The sequence below is a fragment of the Harpia harpyja genome, chromosome Z (assembly GCF_026419915.1).
Source record: "Harpia harpyja isolate bHarHar1 chromosome Z, bHarHar1 primary haplotype, whole genome shotgun sequence".
NCBI classification, from domain to species: Eukaryota; Metazoa; Chordata; class Aves; order Accipitriformes; family Accipitridae; genus Harpia; species Harpia harpyja.
This window is the reverse complement of record NC_068969.1, coordinates 99,931,842-99,950,755: the sequence shown is the minus strand read 5'-3', so window position 1 is coordinate 99,950,755 and position 18,914 is coordinate 99,931,842. Positions and strand designations below refer to the sequence as shown.

The window sequence follows — 18,914 nt, the reverse complement described above, 5'->3', positions numbered from 1 at the left end:
GGAATACTTTGACAGAAAGGTGCATTAGCTGGCACTGGGAAAGACCTCCTTTTCCTGACAACATTGGCCTTTTGCCATGGCCTTCACTACCAGTTCACAGACAAAGGCCTTAAGATTCTTATCTAGTCAGATATCTGTCTCAACAGCATTTGAGTCCAAACCCCAGTATCAGGTGCAGTCATTGCAGTAACAAATGTTTTAAAATTCAGAGCAGATGAAATTTTTATATGCTACAGTATACCGGGCAAGTAAGGTACCCCTCTTCCCAAAGCTCTTACAGTATGAGGAACATGAAGCCTTTCCAAATTCCAAAGTCAGCAGTTGATGAGGTTCTGAATACACCAGCAAAGCATGTAACCATCATCACCACCATCATCATCATCCATCTATTCCCTCTATAAATTCAGAGGACTGATACTTCATGATGGCTTCTCTGTCTGTATTCAGTGCTAAAGAAATCACTTCCAGAGCCTGGAAAGCAATCAGGAAATGTCTCGTAACATCATGACAAGGTCAGAAGAAAGGTCTGGTTGTTTCCCCCACCAATGGCCTTAGATATGCGCTTGATTCCAGGCTGGCAGTCCACAACTCTTTCTCTTGCCATAGGACTAAAAGACTACCTACGCTTGAACATAATCTTGCTCAATTTTCAGATCTCCCCACAATGTCTATTCAACAGCAACAGATTCAGTTGCCAGACAAGAAAAAAAAAAAAAGAAAAGAAAAAAAAATGTGCAACTTTCAAAAAGGATCTTTCCAAGAGTATGTGGCCAGTAAGGAGAGAGTATTGTTTCCATAAAAAAAAACCTGAGTGTGGGCAGGGAGAAAGAAGGGTCTCCCTGAGCATGTGCACAATGTGCACAGCCTTCTTAGATTAAATGTAGCTCTTCTTATGGAAGAGAGAGAATTTAATAGCTCAGTGTTCTTTAAAAGTTAAATACTTCAATTAAGTGTAATCCAAGGCTTCCTTTCACTCACTAGCATGGTTTTCATCCAGACCTTTAACAAGCTGGTAGAAAATGTACCCTTTGTAAATGTGAATGGAAGATGTTACAAAGCAAAACCCAGAATGCAGCGGAATGCAAAGACATGCCAGTCAGCATCCTGGTGACCTACTTTTATTGTAGCAATCCCATTTTTAAAGATAGTCACTATTTTTTTAGCAAAGCTGCACAATGAGGTGTCAGAAAACATGTTGTTTATCATTAAAGATGTTGCTTGATGACTGCAAATACTTGTCTGTATGACTGACAATCTTAGTCAACCAGCTCCCACTGTAATGCGCAATATCACATTCCTAAAGGAACAAACACTGTTATGTTTCTACAACAGAAATACGTGGGACTGAGCAAGATGCCCATCTACAGTAAAGGTGCCGTTTCATTGATTCTAAAATTGTAAATGGCCAATGAGAGAGTTTCTTGGGGTTTTTTGGTATAGGCACATTTCAACAACTTTTTCAGTGTATTTCCTAAGAAAATGTTCTGTCTATTACCTCATTATCTGACTTGATAAAAACTACTTAATTTTTCACAGCCATTGATCTTCAAGGCACATGCCAAGCAAGCAGAACATCATTACCCTTCCTTATAAAGAAGGAACAGCCACATTCCATCCTTGAACACAAAGACACAAAAGTATCATAGAAGTAAATCTATTTCTCTTTTTTTACTTAGAAAAACTCACGTCGACTGTTAAGTTGGGAACAACTTGGTAAAGGGATCATGAGATGACCCAGAAGTTATTTACAAAACAAACTGAGGACAACATTAGATGAAACAAACATCAATAATGTATCTTCAGGAGCATACTGAAACTAGAGCCTAAATTGAAAGCATTGGTGAACTGAGTGTTTCCAAATTTCTTTTGGTGGCTTTTTTGAGGGAATGAGCATTAATAAATTAGAATGACCTTAAAACTGAAAGCATTTTCTGGCTCATTTAGTGACAATGAGTCAATATCATTTTATTGGTGATGAGGGCTACAAAACAAACTTTAGTTCATTAACAAGCCAGCCAACAAAACCCAAAAGTAACCTTGAGTAAATTGCAGGGCACTGTATTACTAGGTACATGTTTTTACAACTAGGTCTGAAACTAACTGTTTAAAAAAATAATGTTTAGAAAGCACAATGAAAAATGAACAATACTTACAACCATACCGTTTAGGGACACCCAGCAATCTGGTGGGAAATCCTGGAGTAATGGTACTAAAAACTGCAGACAACCATCCCAGTGGCACAGCAGCAGCATCATTCCGATTAGATTAAAGATTCTCACCACAGCACTGGCCAGATCGTACGTCATGTGGAAAATCTAGGGGCAAAAATTACAGGTGATGTACATGATGCAAATCAGAAATGCAAACCATTTAATTCTCATAGGGCAAGTTAAAGGAAAGGAAGTATCATCCTGAAGTTCTAAAAAAGCTGAGATTTCTCAGCAAGGACCATTAATTTGGGCACATTAATTTGGGCAGAGAGCTGTGCTCACACACCTGACTCTTGGCTGCACACCAGTGTTATATAAGCTGCTGCAAAAGGCATATTTTGGATAAGAAGTCACCAACTAAAGTGTTGAAGCCTACAACTCCTTTCCATTGAAGCAAGTGTCACAAATTAAAAAAGCCTGGTAAAGGTAGTGAGACCATTACATGGCTGTGAACCTGGTGTCTAAACACTCACAAAGTTGTGGGAAATACAAATTCAATGACCTGTTCAGAAAAGATTCACCTTCACATTTCTTACCTTCTTAAAAGAACCAAAATCTGAGTGAGGAAACAATATAAGTAATTTTACATATTTTTGGACTTCTGTTTCTATACTATTAATCCAATTTGCACATTCCAGTTCACCAAGCAAAATGACAAAAAGGTAGTTCATCGCTTTTAATCATTAGCAGTTTTCCTAAAATCCTGACAATCCAGTGGCTACTACATCTGTAGTAGCTAAGTTTATATCAAACTTATATAACCACTTAGATTTCAATATATTCCTCCATTCTTAGACAAAAAAAGTTTGCATCTGAAAAGTGTCTTACAGCAAATCACACGTATCCTCTTAAAAACAACACAGACTTTTTCAGGTTTCAGGGCAAATTTGTTGGACAGAATTAGCATGAACAGCAGCAGTCAGCTGCCAAATAGTGTGGAGAAAATCACTCATTTAGCACTTTTCTGCTATACTGGTTTTAAAGCACTTCCTAACTACAAATACTTATTACACAATTCAGTCAACTCAAGATAAATATGTGACATTTTCATATGCATAATTATCACTATGCAGGAGTTCCATTTAGAAGATGAAAAATGGCCACCTGGTGTTTCATGGAATTTTAAGTAGAAAATATTATTTAATTTTACAGATAAACATAGAAATCAGAGGCTAGTGCTGAAAACACTAGATTGCCAGAGGTATACAGGCATATTGGCACATGACATTTAGCTTTTGTAAATAAAGGAATTCACATATGAAAGAAGAGAGAACGTTTGTATCCTAACTTTCACATATCTAAACTAAAAGAAGAAATTAAGTACCCACACTGTAAAAGACTACAAGTGCAAATATGGAGAGCGTGTTACGGTGTTTATCAACATCATTTTCTGTTAGTGGGAGTTTGGTTTTGTTTGAAAATGATGGTGTACGTTTTGAGTCCCAAAATGCAAAACCTGCATAGTAGAAACATACCTCAGACATTAACTTTATGGGCAAAACATTTTTTCAATCTAGGGCATTTTAAGAGAATATATTCCAAATCCCAGTTTGACACACATTGGAAACAGATGCTTGTAACATTATTCAAAATGTCATGTCTTATCCAAACACAATCGAGCTCCTGTCAAAATTGAGGCAATGACACTGATATTTAGGAGATACTGTAAATGCAAATAAACAGAAAAGTGTCACCATTACACATTCGTCTTGTTAAGAAATGTATTTACATTACAGCAATTTCAATAGCTACAGTTTCAATCACATGATATGAACTAAGTGAAATAATTTTATTTTAAAGAACTGGAAAAAATAGCAGGATTACTACTGCTTTGGAACACTAACACTCATTCAGGTTACACTTTATCCATGTGGTTATTATACTACAACTGCAAAGTGCAGATGAATCCCTGATCACATGAAAAGTTGCAGAAGTTTTGTCAGAGAAAGCAGGATTTCCCCTAGAATATTTGTCTGAAAAAGTGCAGCACATCAGACAGAAACAATACATATTTTACACAGAGATCACATCTTTCCCTGGAATTTTCTATTGCTCCAGAAAAGAAATTTATCACAACTTTACACTATGGCTGGACGAAAATCAAAGTTCCACCCATGCTGTTTTCATACCTCCGCAAGCTTCCCATTAGGCTTTACTGTAAGAGACTAGATTTTCAGAATAATTCACTGTATTGGATACTGAGTATTTTTTAAAAAATGGGTCATAAATATGACAGAGCCAAACTGAGCACAAACATCTTCATTTCTGTAGTTAGAAAGAGAACTTTTCTGAAAACATGTACCTAGGTGTATGTGATACACAGGGGAAGATGGGGTTCTCCCAAACTTTCCAGAGTCCAAAAAACAGCACTTGCATATACCCAAGCCTCCTGAATCTTTATCCTGCCTCTGCAACTATGGGCTCAGGCACCGTGACAGATTGTGCATGTATCCTGTGATCATAGCTGCATAAAAATTATACAGCTCTTTCACTAGGATGGAGCCCATTTTGGGGCATCAATTCACATTACAGAGATGGTCTGCAACCCTCCTACTTTGACACAGAATTTCCAAGATTTTAGAGCATTTTGTGCTGGTACATTCTCATTTCAAATTTTAAAATTATATAATTGGGTAATGTGTACTGAAAAAAAAGAAAAAAAAAAAAAGGCAGTGGATAGATTTGCCAAGGTATTTATTTCAGCATTTCTGAGATCTTGCCTAGCTTTTACGGGTGCATTGCTCCTGCCTACCCCATGAGACTATGTGATGGCTCAGTAAGGCTTCCCAAATGAGCCAGTAGAACCGAGACACAGAAGGAGATATTACAAAGGGAGACTAAAATTCAAGCCAAACAGCTGGAGCAGTGAGCTGGAACTAAAGGGCCTTGCTGAACCAAAGATGTCTGCTGTTGGGTTTGAGCTCTGCAAGGACTATTCTGTCTTGTCACAGTGGTATGACTGTGTAACTACTGTTCTTCAAAGCCTCTTCATTAGTAGCATGCCTTTGCAGAAACGGTCACATACTGCAAGAACAATAACGTTGAAAATTATATGTGAAACCAAATCCAGCAAAGGAAATGACTGCAACAGTCTGTATATGACACTGCAACCTTCCATCACTTCTGAAACATTTCACTCCAGAAATAGCCCCTGTGGAGCTTAGCATTCAGGGTCAGTATTATTAAAAATGCACAAATATATTCTGGATATTATCTGGATTGCTTAACATGGTAACATTGTATCAGCATTTCAACCAAACCATACTTTTATCGCTCATCTTTTGCTTATATAGTCTAATATTTGTGCAGCCTATTCTAATAACTGTGATAACCCTGTATTAAAGACAATAACGTCATACGAAAAATCTGAAGCAAATGTTGAAAAAACCTTCTAAACATCTCTGCATAATCTCTCTCCAGAAATAAAAGCTGAGGTTTTTTCTCCTAAAAGGAACTTGTCATGGAAAGGTGTGCTTGGTTGGAAAAAAACATTTAAATACCCAAAGCATACATTGTAAGTGAACAATATTTGTTCATAGCACAGATATTGACATATTTGCATTTGGAAGGTTTTTTTTTTTAAACTAATAGCTTAACTACCCTGTGGACGCAAGTCATATATTGCATGTTTAATATTTTGTGTTCTTCCATTCAGGAACTGATTGTGATACATTGAAACAAGAGCAGTAAGAGAAGTCATATTTTTATAGCATTGCCTTTTTGCACAAAGTACAGTTCCTGTATTAATGAACTAAACCTTATTAAAACTCCTAGGAGATGTGTGAAATGTAGTTTGTTAAGAGATGAACTGGAGCACAGAAGGCAAATTTCAGCAGATGGTGGCTTGCCCATTGGCCGGTCCTCTGGTGGGAAAGGAAGAAATATAGGAAGACCACAAATCAATTTACCTTGATTTTGCAGCACAGATGTGTGGTCAAATCTCTCTGTTTGAATGCATGTCTTATCAAGATAATACTCATAACAAAAATAATACAAACACTTGCACGCTTGCACACAGCTAAAGTTCGGCTCCTAAACCCGTTACTCAGGTAGTTAAATATAAATCGCCTGTTTATCATTAAACAATTACTATGCGCAAATGTCATTCAAATAAGCAGGAATTGCAGCTGCAAACACATTTGAAAATCTGGTGACTTTATTTAGACTCCTAATTTCATACCTAATTATTCAGCTTAACCAGCAAGAGGTGCAAATTTTGGACAACGCATTAAAAAAAAAATTACTAGAGTGACATGAAATTACTGCAACTGAGAAAAAATAAAAATTCCTTTGAGAACTAACTCTTTCCACATTTTTATTTCACATAATAGGAAAGATTTAATAGATATCTCTCCTTTTTGCTTACTACTCAGTTTCATTTCAATTTCAATGATACTTTTTATTATTATCATGTTTGTTTGGGGGGGTGGGGTGGCTACAATACTGTCATTTTTCATAGTTTCTATATACTTCCAAATCATGTTTAATAATAAATTTAGTTTATGAACTTACTTCTGAGAACTCATAATTTCTTCCTATAGTATTTTCATAAACTTTTCTCAATACCCTGGAAACCTTGAATTTTTCCTGAAGAGCTGCCAATGCCTCTGACAATGGCTGAAATGTAACCACAGATTAACCGTTTCTAATATTTTGGCAAAATATTGATCACAGAGAATAAGAAATTGCTGAAGAAGTCAGAGTTCATGTTTTATCCCAGTTTTTACTCACACTTTAATAATGACTCTTTTTATTCCCATGTGTGAAGCAGGAAGCAGACTATTCCTTCCTCACATTTATAATGGACTGTATACTTTAAATTGGTCCTGCTAACTCTGATTTCTAAGCCTGAGACAGAAAAACTGTTGCAGTGTTGCCAACCCACTTGCTTAATAGTATTTGAGGGCTGTCATAGTAAGTTAACAGTGCACATACAGTTTAACTAAACGAACACAAAATCTGCTAACTGTTGTCGTGGAATGCATACGTTACCTATTCTGCCTTCTGATAATGGGCATGTAATATTTGTTCAGTTGTGATTTGTAGTTCAGTTTGAGGTTCAGTTTATATAAAAATTGATTTATATAAATTATCAGAATTTAATTCTGAATTAAAAATAAAATAAAAAAGTAAGTATTAGGACTTCCTAGAAAATTTATTCAAATCTCACATCACTGAGTTCATCCAGACGCCTCTTCTCTTCCACCCCTCAGAAGTATTAAAGGTGCTCAGTATCACAAAACTAGCTTGGGTTTAATCTTCATATGAGGATTTGCATCACACCTCGGGCAATATGAAATGACACTCATACTAAGTGAGCTGTGTGGAGTCTGGAATATTAAATAGCCACAAGTGGGGAGACAGAAAGAGCTGCACACTTGCATGGAGGTTCTGGAAAGCATGTTGAAAGCTGTACCAAGGGCAATACTGGAGCTTCACGCTAGACTGCAGGGCAAAATAACAGTTATAAAAATGACAAGGTGGGTTTGGTTCAATCTCTGGGTCAGTCCAGAATTATTACGTTTATCCCTCAGAGCACCAACTAGACAGAGATTATAAACCACAGGATCCAAATTTTCCTGCTAGACCCAAATGTTCACTTTTAAGATAGTGGTTGTAACAAAGCTCCCCAGGAAATAAACATAAAAAGGGGATGAGAGCACAATGCCTCTTTTTGAGCATCCATCTCTCAATCTACTTTAAACAATGAAATGCAATCATGGTTTTTTGTTTAGCCATTTCATATTCTACAAATCGATTTCAGAAAACATTCTTCGTAAATATCACTTGGGATACCATGGGTCTGATCCAACTCCTACCAAAGCCAACTGCAAGTTACTACTGTCTACACTGAAAATACATCTGCACAAATAGATGTAAACACACGTTGACTGAAATGCCTGGTTATGCCCTCAGGGTAACATTTTGCACTCAACTGACTCCTGATGTGTGTGCTTAGTTTTATGATAAATAATTCGTCATTGATAATTCAGTAGTGGGGAAAGGTATATAGCACTATTTAATCTAGTTGTATTTGTGACCTTAAGCTGATGAGAAACGCAAAGATCTGCTTCTTCTTTAGTTGGCCCTGAAGGGAAAACATCAGTGATTTAATGAACAGAACAAACTATTTTTAATCAAACAAAACCAGAAAAAAGAGTTGAGAATGGCTTATTTTATGTGACCTTTAAAAATTGTTATTTTCTAGATGGAGTCAACCTGACATTAGGTTTTACAATAGAAGTCCCATTTATTCCAATTCAAGGCATGTACAAATGGAAACCAGCTTCTGTGGAGCAAAAAGAACAGCACAACAACATATAAATGTGACGGTGCACTACGTCCAGGTTAAATCTGAAAGCATTAATAAAACTACTTTGCTGAAGGAAGACTGAAGCAAGCCTTGGAAAGGTCACATATAACCAGGAAGCAAAATTTATTTACTATATATAAATTCCACAATATGTATTTTCTACTGTAAATTGGCCAATGCCATAATATTACCTCTCACACAGAGGGCATGACTTCACTGCCAAAATGTGGTTTTTTTGTTATCCTGTTGTGATTAATGTGTATGACCTGTCTGGACATCTAAATAGAGAGTCACTTTAGTTCTACAGTGAAAAAAACCAAGCCAAGAATGACAAACCTCACGATCCTGAAATAAAAAATACAGTGCTAATGTTCACTGTTACAGAGGTGGAGGTCTCATTCATCACTTATATAGATGACAGAAAGTACCTTATTAGACTAAGCTTTTATCTTCATTAACTGAAGCAAAGTAAAAACAAACAAACAAAAAACATTTCACAGCTGTCAGAAAGACACAAACATGCAATGCTAACAGCCTGCCTCTGTGACAAAATTTAGTTGAAGCTCTTCTCCTTAAGTCATAGTACCAAACTGAGAGTGACCATATGGCAAAAAATACTTGAACTGTATGCACATGAGCACAGAGATTGAGGGTTTTGTCAGCTTGAAGTATAGCTCTGTTCCCATTTCAGCATTACTTCAAGCATCAGCATTGCCTGACCTTCAGCTCAAGCTTCTTGATGGGCCAAGTATCTCAAGTGACAGCATCACTGAAATCAAGCTGGAGACCTTTGTGAGTAGGCCTGAGCTAGAAGGAACATTTCATTTATTATCTTTTACAATTATTTATATCTTACAAAGAAGGCAGCTTGAAGATACAGCCAGTCTCTAAACAGCCTGAAATTTATGATTTTTCTTACTAGCTGAGTGAGACAAACTGTTTCTCATATTAATGTGCAGATGTACTCTGATGGCAACAAGAGAAAAGAAATAAGTTATTCACCATCACTCATCTGCCCACAGAAAGGCCAAGGCAGGGACTCCCACAGCACTGAAAAGGGCAGCAGAGCAAGCAACACGAATCCTAAAAAGTATCACTGCCTACAACATTTCAAACATAAAGGCATAAAGTCAGATACCTGTCTGCATTTTTAGCAATTAATATCAGCTTTTGAAGCCTATGTTCCCCAGTTTTCATATACATACACAGGCAGTTTTCATCCGTAATGAATGTGAACCAAACCAGTAAGTACCAGACATATATTTGTAAAGAAATCTGCCATAAAATATGTCAAAAATGCTGAGACAATTTAGGGAGAACCTTAAGAAGTACCAAAGTCGTCACAGAAAGTGCCATGCCTGATAAAATTATTTTACAACTTTATTGATCACTCAAGTCTCACAAACCCTGAACCCTTTTGATTTCCATTTTTAAAGCATAAGTTTGGAGATAATCACACTCTACCCCCGGCATGCTAGATCTTTTTCTCTGAGCCATGTATTTAAAAGAGAGGAACAGGGCAGTGCCCTGGCTTCACTTGCCATTGAAAACAGCAGGACACGACAGACTCCCGGATCCAACAGTGAAAGTCAATAAAAACGAATAAACACAAAGTGGATACACTGCAGGAAGTATTTATAAATACATAGAAAGTAACGGCATATCCCAGAACAATATATCTTTACAATCAACATTTTAGAAACAGGACACATGTAACCAATCTTTCAACCTCAGCATTTTCCTAAACTTCATCCTTTTTTTTTTTTTTTAAGGCAGTCATGCTTTAACTTCCAACCTCTGTGAGTAAGAAATAAAATCAGATCTTTTCTGATAGTAGGAGAAGCGCTACAAAATTGCATGTACACAGAAACTTGAAAGTTTGCATGTTTAAAAAATTGTATCTGAAACTATTGTTTCTGTAAAACAATTATCTTGGTGGTTTTTTTCTTTTCACTAGATTATTATGTCATGACAGGCTGAAAATACTTCAAGGAGCTTCTCTTGTCTTAGCCAGACCAAGGCTCAGAAAGCAAATGAAAGTGTGTGAATAAGGAAAAGTTTTCTCTTTCATCATCCTACACCCCCAAAAGAAACAGTTTGAGATTTAAGGGGATGGTTCATTAACGTTATTAAATCACCAGTTCTTTTTACATGATGCCTACCCCTACTACCACACTGCTGCATATCTGAGGTTCAAACTAATTGTCCTAAGTATAATACAACAACACAATGATCTAACAGCAAACAACTGAAATAATGAGGAATATTTCTCCTGGGGAATTTAAGTTGGTGTCTTACCGAAGCTGTTGAGGTTAATCTTCCAAAGATGGAAATAATGGGCAAGAAATTGACAATGAAAGTCATTATGTTAAATTTCCTGTGGAATAAAAGTTCTGAGACCAAACTGATTCACAATGCTTTCTTTTAATAGCATGTGATACCTTCATTTCAAAAAGCCCCCAAATGTTGTTTTATGAGGCACAATTGTTACATTTTAATGTTTATATATTTGGGTTGTTAAGATTAAATATAAGCTGTGAATAAAATATGTAAAATTCCATACTGTATTAGAATGTAAATTTTGCTTTTTATAGTAATCTAAAAGAAGAGTTCGTAGGCCAATCCTTATAAAAAAACCAAGACCATCAGTAGAAGTCAAGGCACATGATTAGTGCACAACACTGTGTGAAAGCCAGAACTCATCATCAGCTGGATGCTTAAAGCCCAAAACACAGAAAATCCATTTATTCCTTTGAAAATCTTGGTAATAGCAAATATGATAAAGTCACTCATATTTCAGAATCACACATGCACATAAAAATCAAAGAAATAGCATCTAAAAGTATAGATGTGAATAAATTATTGTCCTAATATACATACATACATACATATATATATATATATATATATAAAAAAATGATTTGAGGTCTAAGTCAATGTTTCACAATATTGACAAATGATTTTTAAAATTATATGGCTAATTGAATTGCATTATAGAAGACTTTTTTCTGGAAAGTGCAAATGAAGTCTACAGTTAAAATTTTACTGTCATTCAAAATCATATAAACCCTTTTGGGGTTTTAAAAGTTAAATACCAAAAAAGAACTGATGCCTGGGCATGTAGAAAGAACATGCCAGAATTGTAGTCTTAATAATTTGCCTCAAAAATTGCCAGCAGAAATTAAGAATTCAGTTGCTTGATAAAAACTTAATGCAGGAAGAAAAATATTACCAGTTTAAAGAAATTACTCTGGAGATTTGCATACAATACCCTCTCTTGTAAAGTATTATGTTTACTTGGTTTATTACATAAAACTACCTTAAGCAGAAATTTCAGACAGTAAATTATTCTATTTTAGTAACCGTGTTCAACATTTGGTAAATAAATCACTATCATTATTATAAAAGGTGAGTGTATGCTTGCATACCCACAAACACTATTTGCATACAGTTCTGGATACTCAAAAATCTCTACAGATCTCTAAGGATAGTCTATGAAAAAGTGAGATATTGAAAAAAAAGATAAAAAAAGGCATACAAGTAATATCAGAAAAGAGGAACTACAGTAAGAAGAAGGAAGTGTTCTTTTATGGTCCTATTTGGATTCTTTGGTTTTTGCTTACTTCCAAAATATTATTTAAATAACTCTTGCTTCTGATGGGTAAAATTTGTCAGGATTCAATACATGATCTATTTAGACTTTGTGCTTTAATGCTATCAGTTATAATGACGAAGAGCTGATAAGGGGACATTGTGCCTGGACTGTTCCCCCTCCCCCTTTTTTTAGCAAATAAATTAATATTAACTAATTAATTAATTAATTATATTTTAACATGGTTATTTTACTACGCTAAGGTATTTTGAAAAAGAAAACTGTCAGTGCACAGCAAGCCTAATGTGTAAAATCATGGTATCACTCACAGTACTTACTATTATATGTTCTCTCCAAGAAGAGTTTACATTTAGTAATTGGGTTTTTTTTTAACTAGTACCTCGTTAAACACAATGTCTAGCTGTAGTTCACCATCTGAACACAGAAAGCTGCACTGAAAAATAACAATACCATGTAATTACTTTTTACTCTAAATTAAACATTCTTACATTCCTACCCCCAGGGTTTTTGGCTTTCTTTTGTATCATTCTTGCACTTTTTCTAGCACACTGGTAAGAGAAGTGCAGGATGTGCACCAAGCCCCTGGCCACCCCAGCGTGACACCCCTCCTCTCGCCTCATGCTCTCCCACACATTAATTTGGTCAATGTGTTCCACGCCGCTTGACCGCTGCGCACAGAGGAGCTCCTGCACGCTCCTCGTCCTGGCCCATTTGCACAGTGAGCTGCTCACTGAACCAGCCTTGCCCAGTGTCTCTGTTGGGCCGCAGCACACCATCTCTCCTGGGGAGGTTGCCCCCATCTTAGCAATCATCGCATCAGGTTTATTCCTGCTGAGGGGTGATGGCCCAGCCTTTACTTTCCCTGCCTTTACTTTCCTGGATGTCTTAGCAGTGGCATTCTACTGTTTTCCTAGCTGATCTGATGAACATGTCTTGTTTTCAAATAGCCCTTCAGCTATAAATCACTTAAACTTTGCTGCATAATATTTTGCCCCATTTTCTAAGTACTGAATATCCACCAGGTTGCACTTTGCAAAGGCTAGCTCTGGTTCCCTACTGCAGCTCTTGCTCACATTGGAGTCACCCCAGGTGATCATCTGTGGTCTGCCTTCAGAGGTTTGAGCTTGAAATTTTATGATCACATTCAGATTTTATGAGACTATTGATTCTTGAGTGATCTGTTGTTGAACACTATACAAGTAAACACCTTTTGCACAATTACTTCTATTTCTGTGTGTGCTCTCAATTGGCCATTCATGTTGTGGTAGACAATATATCTCCTTATTTGTCCCAGGAAAGCCTCTTTCCTCATGTATTTTAGTTTAGTGCATCAACATTTCTGCTAGTTAGATGCTATTGCCAGATCTCCTTCAGAGCAGTATCTCAGTCCATCCTGTACCTGGTAACAGGAACAATCTTCTGTGTGTTCATTCCTTGCAGTCTTGCACTGATTTACTGCCAGGGTTTTGCCTGTGGGATTGTCTGCAGCCTTTTCCTATGGATGCAAATGTATGTAAAAAAAATCAACTGCATGTTGCTCCACAGAGCTAATCCATCCTGTGTTCTGCAAAGGGCCTTAATTACAGGTTTAGCAACCAGCAGTGAGCTTTTCTAGGCAATATCCTACTCTCAGACCACATTGCTAAAGGCTCAGTAATTTAGGTTGTTTCCTTACAGCTTATTATTTACAAAAGCAGAAGTGACAGAATTTTGTCTGTTCTCAAGAGCACTTCATGCAGCCTTTTACTGCCTGACTCCCATCTCTAGACCCTACGAGTTAACAAGCACACCAGCAATTAAAGCACTCTTACAGTACATTAGTCAGTGCAGGCGGGTGCTAGCATTACCTTTTTGACATCACAGACTATGGTTCAATGCTGTGTTGCAATAATGCATAACACAGCAATACGTTTGTCAACAGTGCAAAGCAAAAACATCTCGTTTCACATTTTATTATGAACAGACAGCATTCACTTGTTGGCTTCTGAGTGGGTTTAGTATACACTAGCCCCCACACAGTCTTTTTCCAGTCTCCTGTTTCTGCTTTCTCTGTGTGCTGACACTGAAGCTGACACCACTGTCCAGCTGGAATCAAACTGGCTATTGAGCAACAACATAACTCATATCTGACAGCCAATGAACAGGACACATAGTGAAGCAAAACTTGAGGCTACGAACTTGAAGCAAACATGCTCTTCTTTGAATTAACCCAGGTACACCTGCCTTTTTTAATTCTTCTTTGAACAGAAGGAAAACTTTGGGACATTTCCTTTGGGATATTTAATAGTTTTATCTTCCATTCCCTTTACATCGCTGTTAAAAGATGGAGATTTTTCTTGTTGCTGTTTGAGTGCATTCCTCTACAATACAGGCTGCAACCTACTGCTTTCCTTCTCCATCAGTCTGTTCCTCTCCAGCCCTTATTTTGTACAGCTCTAACCTCCTGATATTTTCCTTTTCTGCTTTCTATATGTAGTTCACGTTTAAAGCAAAAGATTGCTATAGTATCATGTACATTTTTTTAAAGAAAAGAGCATCCTTACTTTCTCTTTGTGGATTATAAGCAATTCCAAATCGGTGTTGAGATTTTGACTCACTTGTATTTTTAAAGGTAGGCTCTTCTATTACTAAACACCTAGAAGAAAAGTATTTACTTTCAGTAAGTAGACCAGAATTTCTCTCCGGTTTCTGTGCTTTCTCTTACTCTTGTGCCCCAGAGCATCCCTGCAGCAGATTTTCAGTCCATCCATCCCAAATGTTCTAACTTTTCTATATCCTGTTCCTGTGTCATAGCCTCTTTTGTTTTTCATTTTTTTCATACACTCCCACAGAGAACATGAACATAGCATCCAAAAAACATCCAGAAAAGGTTCTCTGATTTAGAACAAGTAACTCTGTCCATCCTTTTTCAGAGTGATTGTATCCAATGGCTGCCATTAAAAGGTTAGTATTTCAACTACCACATCGTGGCAATATTGCCAACTCCAAGCCAATGTAATGGTGGTTTAGGTGACGCCACAAAACTTGAGATTAATTTTAAAATATGCTTTGGGTTGTTCCTATTTGCGTGCCTATCAAGGCCTATCTGCCTTTCCCTCAGAAATTGGTGGGAGGCTAAAAATAGCTATAAAAAAAGAAAACAGTAATAAATCTGAGACATTTACAAAATCACACAACTCCAGGAACTGGGACATAGAGAGAAAAGCAATACTCTAAGGCCTACGATAAAACTGGAAGAGTTTGCAAGTTTGCAATGATATTTCAATCATCCTACTGTTACTAACTTAGGCCTAAATTACAGAAATCCTTTGTTTCCAGAAGGCTAAATCCTGGAAATGTTTATCCTGTGTGCTCTCAGTGCTGCAGTTTGCATCTCTGGGACAGTGCTGTGACGGAGACTGAATAGCAAGAACAGTATTTACGCAATTGCAGAGCGATGGTGAAATGGACAGTTATTTTTATCATTGAGTTTGGCAGCACCAGCCAAGCACTAGGTGCTTCGAGTGTTTCAAAAGGCCTAGTTTGCACATGGTAGACCTAATAGCCCAGGAAGAGAACAATAAAAAACACAGAGGTGGCGAGAGGGAGGAGGGTAACTGTAACCAGTACGCGCAAAAATCAACTCAGCATGCATGGAAATGGGGTCAGTAAGATTGCACACTGTTCAGGTAGTGCCATCAGAAGCACTGAGTGACAGCCTCTCACACATGGTCAACAAGGATGGAAAAACCAGCAGCACTGAAGCGCAGCCCTGAGCAACAAAGGTGGTGAGTGCTGGGAGGAGCACCGGCCTGCTGCCGTTGGGGCTGCAGCCTGCCCCTTCCCCATCCACTTCTTCTGACAACGTCTAATATGGTAATAATGCCAGGACATTCAGTTTTTGTCATTTTTTTCCAGTTGCCTAGGTTTGCCCACATGCCACGATCGGGCATGTAAGCTGAGCCCTTTACAGAGGGAGTCAGGGTGTCCTGAAGCATTTGTGTGGGGATGGTGGCAGACCCTCTTAATTATCAGCCCCTCTTATTTCTAATGAGGCGGTGAAAATAAAATATGAGGAGCTCTAAAGCAACCCATCCCACAAGCCAGATACTGTTTTATCTCTGAATACTTTTCCAGCTGCATGACTGTTGTGTGCCTGTGGGGAGTGCGTGCGTGTGGCATCAACTCAAGGAAGGGAAAAGGGCAGGAGAGGAGGAAGGAGAAGCTGTTGTTTTACAGAACTGTGAAAACTATTTGCCTACCCTGTCCTTGCCCTGCAGAGACAGGCTATAAGCAACGAAAACAGGCTTCAGGGAGCTTTCTGAAAGACTGCTGAATGTGGAGTAGCACTTACTCAATTCTCTACCAGGCAGTATTCCCTGAAGTACAATTCTGAAATTACTCTGGACAATTTATCACCTGCCCAAATGACCCTGTCACTTGGCTAGTCCATCTGCCTGGAACTTCCTCTAATATTCCCAGCCCCAGAAGCAACAATAAACAACTGCCATTTTTTATAAATCAACCTGCCAAATACAGTTTTTTCTTCCCTGTCTGATAGCCAGAACAAGTAATAGTCATTCCTGGGTCACCCACATGTTTTCTAGACAATAAAATGTCATAATTTTCACTGCTAAATAGAAGAAGGAAAAAAGAAACCAACCCACAATCATTCTGGGAAATCCTTTACAGTTTGACCTGCTACCATCTGACTTTTATTTCTGGAATAAAAATGCTAAATAAAGAGGTTGTCTTACTTTTTTAACACACCTCAGGGTCGATATTCAAACTGTGCTCCGCACAAGACCTCCATTTACTCTGCTTACTTGCGCATCTTTACAATACTAACTGCAGAATGGCTTATTGTTCAGAAGCAGGAGACACGGATACCACGGCTTGTCCCTGGCTCCCTACCACCCATCTGGATGAAGAGCGGCTGCACAGCAGACAGATGACCTCTCTGGGGATGCTACACCCTTTCTTGTGCACCCAGCACAAAGAGGTCATCTATTTCCCACATATAATTTCACACATACAATGCTCATCCCCTTTACTCCCCTGAGATTATGGAGTGAGAGCACTCAGTGTATCTCCATGAGCAGAAACGGTGATAAATATTATTTATATTTAAAACAGCTTAAATAATTAATTACACTCTTTTTTTTTTCATGAACCAACGAGTTCATTGCATCATGGTAACAACAAAGTGAATGTTAGCTCTGAAAGTCAAAACAAAACAACTAACAAAGTACATCATTATTTTCAAAAGATGGAAAAGGTTTTATAATCACAGACTAAGTCCTTTTTAAATCAGTCAGGTCTCTCCAACATCTTCCTTTCAAACTTTTTAGTTTTCCTCTCAAGTGATATGTCTTCCCTTTGCACTTCAGTGATTATTGATTCTTCCCTTCTGAAGGAGCACAATTATAAAACAATTATCTGCTCTCTCAGTATTTCTCTGTCAGCTACAAGCAGAATGTTATTCTGTTAGTGTACTGTTAGATCTTTTCTATTCATTCAAGTACAACTGTTATAATGGGAAAAAGTGTACAATTTGTTTTCTGATGCTGGATATAATGTACTAACATATATGTGATATCAACTGTATATGTGTCTATATATATATGCATACATAAATATACATACATGACACATGACAGTGATATATGCAGAAGCAACACTGGGCTTTTGATACATGCCTAAAGCTCTTAAGCAATCAAAACCCCATATTCTACCTTAGCCACACTCTCCACCAACAGATGCCATGCTCAACTCACAGTTCTTTTCCACCTGCCCCATTTCTTCTTCACTTTCAAAAAGCTCTTTACTTAAGAATGTACAGAGGTCCTTTGGAGGATATATATACCTTCAAGTATCCTAGGGAAAATCCTTTTCTCCCGCAAGTCAGTAGGAGTTTGGTATTGCCTTCAGTGGATCCAGCATTTCACTGAATTTTCCCTGTCTTCTTGTGGCTGAATTAAATTAAACAGAGTTAGTATGTCCCAACCATAAAATGAGAAAGGATTTGGGAGGCATGAATCCAGCAGCCAAGGGGGAGAGACAACTGTGTGGTAAAGACAGCAGAAACATAAGAGGTGCGGCTCATATGGATTTCAGTTCGTTTCAAGTATTATTCCCTGTTTTATCACGTTGCACGTTTTATGTTTATGCCTGAAATAGCAAAAGTCTCCATTAATATTTCCTCATATATCTTCTACATCAAAATAAATATAAGTTCAAGTTTTGTTTGTGTCTCTGTACTCCTGGCACTGAGAACATGCACGTGTCTTTATCAACAAACAGCAACATTATACCAGTCTGTATTACATGTTCTTGCATTTATCTGTAGCAGTAAAATTGGCCATGATGATGAACACGCTCTTTTCTCAAAAGCAAGCTAGAGACAAATTACTAGATTTTGCATCTTTTGCAGTTTACAGAGGATTCATATGGAGACTGAATCTTATCTAACCAACTGAAGACTACTGTCTTATGGGTATTTACCACTCTTGTATCTTCACCTGATGACTTAAGAGAAAATAGACTGATACTGTTTTATATGTGCTGTGGACTTAAACACTATTTAGCAGGAAACTGAAAGGAAAGGGACATCACTGTCTGTTAAATTTGTGTACAGAAATACAAACTACAGCCCAAATCATGAAACACCGAAAACCAGCACGGAGAACATGCACAACCCTATTACAAAGTTTCCTTGCTATTCCTATTATTATTATTACTCATTTTACACCAGCTTTAAAAAAGGTAAAAAACCTGCCCTGCTAAGTGACTTGCAACA

The 18,914-nt window shown here is 37.5% G+C and overlaps 1 protein-coding gene across 1 annotated transcript in view; it reads right to left on the bottom strand.

The window, feature by feature from the left end:
* The window catches only part of HCN1 (hyperpolarization activated cyclic nucleotide gated potassium channel 1), a 205,467-nt gene that overhangs the window by 91,306 nt on the left and 95,247 nt on the right, over positions 1–18,914 (bottom strand). The window contains exon 3 of the mRNA XM_052777989.1: positions 2,154–2,315. Within this exon, the coding sequence (XP_052633949.1) occupies positions 2,154–2,315 (162 nt within the window). The remainder of the gene's footprint in view (positions 1–2,153; positions 2,316–18,914) is intronic.